At 67.5% G+C, this 6,179-nt stretch overlaps 3 protein-coding genes across 3 annotated transcripts in view; 1 reads left to right on the top strand and 2 right to left on the bottom strand.

Annotated features, from left to right (window-relative positions):
• SPRYD3 (SPRY domain containing 3) overlaps positions 1-1,377 on the bottom strand; it is a gene marked incomplete at its 3' end in the record, with an annotated part of 2,873 nt that extends 1,496 nt beyond the window's left edge. The window contains exon 1 of the mRNA XM_042893487.1: positions 1,337-1,377. The remainder of the gene's footprint in view (positions 1-1,336) is intronic.
• Positions 1,378-2,378: 1,001 nt separating this feature from the next.
• On the top strand, positions 2,379-3,315 carry LOC122192822. Its single transcript, XM_042893489.1, has 3 exons — positions 2,379-2,717; positions 2,851-2,938; positions 3,038-3,315. The coding sequence occupies exons 1-3, from the start codon at positions 2,379-2,381 to the stop codon at positions 3,313-3,315; spliced, it is 705 nt and encodes a 234-aa protein (XP_042749423.1).
• Positions 3,316-4,114: 799 nt separating this feature from the next.
• On the bottom strand, positions 4,115-6,122 carry MFSD5 (major facilitator superfamily domain containing 5). The gene is made up of 2 exons (XM_042893486.1): positions 6,054-6,122; positions 4,115-5,626 (listed from the first exon to the last, which is right to left on the bottom strand). Exon 2 carries the CDS (start codon positions 5,599-5,601, stop codon positions 4,258-4,260), a length of 1,344 nt encoding a protein of 447 aa, XP_042749420.1. The 5' UTR covers positions 5,602-5,626; positions 6,054-6,122; the 3' UTR covers positions 4,115-4,257.
• Positions 6,123-6,179: the final 57 nt, after the last annotated feature.

Here is a 6,179-nt window from a genome sequence, read left to right as displayed (position 1 = left end):
CCCCCCCCCCCCCCAGCACCCCACATCCCCCCACGTGCCCCCAACTCTCCTTCGCTGTCCCGTTCAAGTGTAGTCTTGCATCTAGGGAGGAATGACTGCGTGCAGCGGTGCGGGGGGGGGATGAGCTGCTGGAGCGGGGGGGGATCTGGGTGTCCTGGTGGAGGACAGGTCGGCTGTGAGCCAGCAGCGTGTGGCCAAAAAGGCCAGTGGCGTTCTGGTGTTTATACAAAAGAACGCGGCCAGCAAGTCAAAGGACTCAACTTGCTGATCCTCCCCCTCTACTCTGCCCCAGCAAGGCCTCATCTGGAGCACTGAGTCCAGCTCTGGGCTCCCCAGTACAAAAAAGACAGGAAAGAGTCCAGCGGAGGGCAACAAAGGTGGTGAAGGGCCTGGAGCATCTCTGCTATGGGGAAAGGCTGAGTGAACCGAGTCTGTTCAGCCCGGAGAAAAGAAGGCTGAGAGGGGACCCGATCCAGGCCTGTAAATATCTGAGGTGTGGGGGGCAGAATGGTGAGGATGGACTGTTTTCAGCAGTGTGTGGAGACAGGAGGAGGGGAAACGGCCAGAAATGGAGCACAGGAAGTTCTGCACAACTGTGGGCAAGAACTTCTTTAGGTGAGGTGACGGAGCGCAGGCACAGCCGCCCAGGGAGGTGGTGGAGCCTCCTTCTCTGCAGGTGTTCAGGACCCGCCTGCACACCTCCCTGTGCGACCTGCTGTAGGATCTGCTTTGGCGGGGGTTGCACTCGATGAGCTCTGCAGGCTCCTCCCAACCCCTACGATTCTGCGATTCCCACTGGCTGCCCCACGGCTCCCATGAGACCCCAACCCCCCGGTAGCCGCAGGTTCCCCCATGGGCGGCCGCAGGCGCTGCAAATCCCTGCGGCCCCACGGCCCAACCGTGCCTCCCGCACAGCGCCGTGCAGCGCCCACAGCCCACCCCAAACCTCGCCATGCCTCTGCCCCACTTCTGCCCACCCAAGCATTCCTGCTCTCCTCACCATCACCACCATCACCATCACCATCACCACCACCACCACCACCACCATCACCACCACCACCACCACCATCACCACCACCACCACCACCACCATCACCACCACCACCATCACCACCACCACCATCACCATCACCACCAACACCATCACCACCAACACCACCACCACCATCACCACCACCACCATCACCACCACCACCATCACCACCACCACCATCACCACCACCACCACCACCATCACCACCACCATCACCATCACCACCACCATCACCATCACCACCACCATCACCATCACCATCACCATCACCATCACCACCAACATCACCGCCGCCCCCCTCACCATCATCGCCGCCGCCGCCGCCATGGACTCCGTTGCAGCTGCGGCCGCCCCCGGCCCCGCCGCCCCACTCACATCCGGGACTTCACATCGCACTTCCGCCTCCTCTGCCCCACCTCTTTCAGCCCCGCCCCCGCATCTCCGCCAATCGCGACGTTCCTCATGCCGATGGACGTCGGGTTGAGCTAATCAAAATTGGAAGGCGGGGCCGAGCAGGGGGGCGTGAGCGACAGAGAGGGGAACACGTGATCCTGGTCAGATCCGGATTGGCGCGCGGAGGAAACGCGCCCCCTGGCGGCGGGACGGGGCACTGCGCTCTGCAATGGGGACACGGGGGGACCCGAAGCGAGGGGCAGTGGGGGATCCCCGAACGGCGGAACTCGGCTGGTGTCCCTCCAGGGGACCGGAACCGCTACAGAGTAGGGCGGGAACACCTCAAAGCGGCTGTAGGGCCACGAGACTCCATCGCTGGAGCTTGACGGGCTTTAAGGCCCCTTCCATCCCAGACAGCCTACGGTTCTGCGACCTTCAAGGACCCTTCCAACCCGACCGCCCCGTGGCTCTGTGGTCCGGGTGCATCAGCAGACGGGGAGCAACGCGGCAGGACAGCATTTTCCCCCTCTGCTCCGCGGCCGCGACTCCTCACCGCCAGGACCGCGCTCAGCCCCAAGCCCCGCCCACAGCCTCAAGCCCCGCCCACCTCCAGAGGAAAGCCCCGCCCTCTAACAAGCCCCGCTCCAAAACACCACAAGCCCCGCCCCCCCCGTCGCCACGCCCGTTTCCACAAAGCCCCGCCCCCGGCGCCATGGTAACCACTGGCTGAGAGCGGCGGGAAACTCACGGCTCCGCCCCGCGCGGCGAGCGGAAGCGCGGTGAGGGCGGCGCAGCCCGGGGCTCGGCGGGGTCCGCGGGGTCCGGGGCGGCGGGGGACAGCGGGGACGTGCGGGGACCCCGCGGACACGAGGCAGCGCGCGGCGCTGGGTGAGCCCTCGCCCTCCCCACGGTCGGAGCGCCGGGCGAGCATCCCGGGGCTGGACGCGTGACGATGGGCGACCCTAGCCCCGAGCTCGGCCCGCAGCTCGGCCCTCCGCTCAGCCCGCAGCGCTGCCCCGCGGCCGCCACGGAGCGCGAGGTGCTGCTGGCGGTGCAGCGGGCGCTGTCGGAGGAGCAGTTCCAGACCTTCAAGTACTTCCTGGAGGAGCGGCTGCCCTTATCGCGGCTGCAGCCGGCCACGCGGCCCGAGCTGTGCGCGATGCTGCTGCAGCATTTCCCGGGCCGGGCGCTGCACGTGGTCGCCGCGATCCTGCGCCTCCTGCCGCGCCGCGACCTCATCGCGCGGTACCGCCTGCCTGGCGAGGACGCGGCCGCCGCCGTTCCCGGAGAGGTGGGTGCCGCTGAGGACGCTCTCGGTGGCGCCGTTCGGCGGCGCTCGGGATGAAATCGGTGGCCCTCGAGGTGCCGCCGGTGGCGCTCGGGTTGCCGACGGCGGTCGTTGAGACGCCGCCGGTGGCCCGCAGGTTGCCGGGAGCGGCTCTCGGGAAGCAGGCGATCCTCGGGATGTCGCCGGCGGCTCTCCGGACGTCGCCGCGGACCCGGCGGGATGCGGTGAGGACGCTTTTGGACGCGGGGGTCGGGATGGGGCGCGCGTTCGGAGCCGGCGGGGCGAGCGCCGCGTCCCCGCTGACAACCCGTGGGTCTCCGCAGGCGGCGACCGGCTTTTGTCGGAGCGGGACCTGCTGCGGGTCGCGCAGCTGCTGGGCCACGAGTGGCAGGAGGTGGGCGTGCTGTGCCTGGGGCTGCGGCGCTGCCTCCTGGAGCAGATCCGCGAGAACAACCCGCACCGCACCGCGCTGTGCGGCTTCGAGATGCTGCGCGAGTGGCGGCGGAGGGAGGGCGCTGCGGCCACGGCCCCCCGCCTGCGCGAGTGCCTGCGCCCGGCGCGGCTCGACCCCGAGGTGTTCGCTCTGCTGCAGCAGCTGTAGGGCGGGCGTGGGATCGGGATGAGACCGGGATCGGATGGGGGTAGCAGTGGGAAAAGGAACGGGGTGGGGGTGGGGTGGGGCAGGAGGGGGGGACAGCCCGGCTTTTTCGGGTCGTTTTATGCAGAAAACAGCAACAGGGCAGTAAATCCGTATTTGTTTCACGCGTTGTGGTGTTTCTGGGGCTGCGGTGTGCAGTGTGGGGAAGCGTCCCGTTGAGGTCACCCAGCGGCACCCAGAATGCAGGAGATCCCAGTGGGATCTGGAGGGGTCCTGAGGGGGTCCCAGTGGGTTCGGAGGAGGCCAGAGGGGGTCCGGGGGGGGTGAGAGGGTCTCCAAGGGGTCCCATGGAGCCCCTGCAGTGGGTGGCACGGCCATGGGGCTCCGCACATCCCCTCTGGTGCTGCAGGGCTGTGACATCGCGTTGCAGAACCCCCCCACAGGGCCTGAGAGGACCCTCAGGCCCTCCGTCTCCCCTTTGTGGGGCTCCTCCATTCCCACTCCTCACCCCCTGACTTGTGGGGACCTCACTCACAGAGTGCAGTGCTGCAGACCCAGCGCTGCCCGATGCTATGGGCAGTGATGAGTGACGTTTGCACTGCCCTGAAGTCATTGCCACCCCCCAGCAAAAAGCCGGGGGGGGGCCAGAAAGCAGGGAGAATCCCACCTTGCGCATGGGCGCTCACTGGGGGTCTGGAGGCTGCAGTTCCCCAGGGGGGTGCTGAGCATGGCATGGAAGCATGGTGCCAAACAGCAAATTCACCCTATTGCCACCCCCCTCCAAAAAAAAAAAGGTGGGGGATCTACAGAAACGCTTTATTTTCTTTACAAAGCGGAGAAGGGACGGCTGCAAAGGTGCTCAGGGGTCACTCGTCCCTCCGTGCCGCATCCCTGCCTCCCAGCACTCCTACGAACCACCTCCCCCCCCCCCCCCCCCCACCACCCTCACAGCTCGGGGCTCTCAGGGGGGCCCTGGGGGGGCGGCAGTCGCAGCTCTGGGTCGTGACGGCCGACAGTGAAGAGGCGGCCGACGGCGAGCAGCGCCAGCAGCATCAGCGCGGCACAGAGGGCGAAGATGCTGCGTGTGCCGCCGCGATGGTCGCTGCCGTGCAGCAGCAGAAGCCCCAGGCAGGCCAGCAGGTTGAGCGGCACGCGGAACCAGTGCAGCACGCCGGCGCGCTCCTTCTCGGGGATCACTTTGCGTCGCAGGAAACCCATGGAGGGGAAATAGAGCCCGCAGGCCAGCTCCAGCAGCAGGAAGGCGAGGAAGGATTCGGACGGGTTCTCCTGCCCGGGCCCGGTGGAAAAGGTGAGCATGAAGAGCGAGAGGAAGGCCAGCAGCACGGCCAGCGCCAGCAGGTGCACGGGTTGCAGGCGGTACCGAGCAGACACGGCCACGCGCTGCAGCGCCGAGCCCAGCATGCTGGCCGCCATGAAGCTGGAGAAGACGATGCCCAGCGGCGGCCCGTGCGGGTCCAGCACCGGTGTCCAGAGGAAGATGAAGATGTAGACGACGCTCTCAAACAGCGCCTGCACGGTGCCCAGCAGCAGCACGCGGCCGTCGGCCAGCAGGCAGCGCAGCCCATCCCCACACGTCTTGGCCAAGGCGCGCGGCGGCCCGTGGTTCTCCTCCCAGTCCTTGAGCACCAGCGCGGCCACCAGCGCCAGCAGCGGGATGGCCGCCACGAACGGCGCCACCGGGCCCAGCCCCAGCCACTCAGCCAGGGCTGTGGCCGCCACGCCGGCCCCCACGGCCAGCACGTTGTTCCAGAAAGCCGCCCGTGCGAAGGTGCCGGCCAGCCACTCGGCGGGGAAGTCGTGCCGCTCCACGTGCTCGTGCACGTACCACGCTTCGAAGGCGGAGAAGAGCAGCGCGGTGGCCAGGCCGCCCAGCACGCGCCCAGCCGCCAGCACCAGGTAGTCGCGGGACAGCTTGGTGAGGCAGCAGGCGGCGCAGCTCAGCGAGAACAGCACACAGGACGCGCGCCGGCCCAGGCGGTCCACCAGCGAGGCGGTGGGGGGGCCGAGCAGCACGGCCGAGGCGAAGCCGCAGACATACAGGATGGCGATCTGCCCCTCCACGAAGCGGTAGTGGTGGTACAGCTTGTAGAGGTAGGGGCCCTGCAGCCAGTCGGCCGCCAGCGCGGGCAGGTAGGCGCGCAGGAAGCGGTGCTGAAAGCGGGCGAAGGCCGGGTTGGCGGCAGGGCCGGGTTGGCGGCGAGAGAACAGCTCCAGGCCCAGCGTGGCCGCCAGCAGCGCGGCGAGGGAGGCGTAGGCGGCGAGCAGCATGGCGTGGGGTCGGGCATCCCGGGGGCTGTGGGAGATGGTTGGGGCCAGCAGGGAGAGGGGACGGGGCTCTGCAGCACCCAGTGCCCACGCAGACCCCCCGTTGCCCCCCCTGCAGCTCAAACCCCACGCCTGCCTGGCCCCAACCCCCGGTGCACCCCCCCTGCACTGATCCCCAACACCATGCAGCCCTACGTGCTCCCCTCGCTGACCCCACGTCTGCTCCACGCACAGAATCACTGAAAAGGCCTTAAAGATCATCGAGCCCAACCACGACTCATTGCAGCACCCCAAACCAACGAGCCTCTGCTGAATCGCCTCCCTCAGTACCGCACCCAGGCGGATTTTAAACGCACCCAGGGATGGTGACTCAACCGCCTCCCCGGGGAGCCCATCGCAGTGCTTAACAACCCTTCCTGTACAGAAGTGTTTCCTAATATCCAACCCAAACTTACCCCGGTGCAACTTGAGGCCACAACTGGGCATCACTGATGGGCCCAGCTCAGCCCTATACATCCCCATACAGATTCCTGACCTGTTCCTTATATATCCCCCTCACTGGGACCCCAACCCAGCCCCCC

The sequence above is a fragment of the Lagopus leucura genome, unplaced genomic scaffold (genome assembly GCF_019238085.1).
Source record: "Lagopus leucura isolate 7727_CA_CO unplaced genomic scaffold, USGS_WTPT01 34583-0_obj-0_obj, whole genome shotgun sequence".
NCBI classification, from domain to species: Eukaryota; Metazoa; Chordata; class Aves; order Galliformes; family Phasianidae; genus Lagopus; species Lagopus leucura.
Note: the sequence above shows the minus strand (reverse complement) of the source record. Positions and strands in the feature narration are given on the sequence as shown.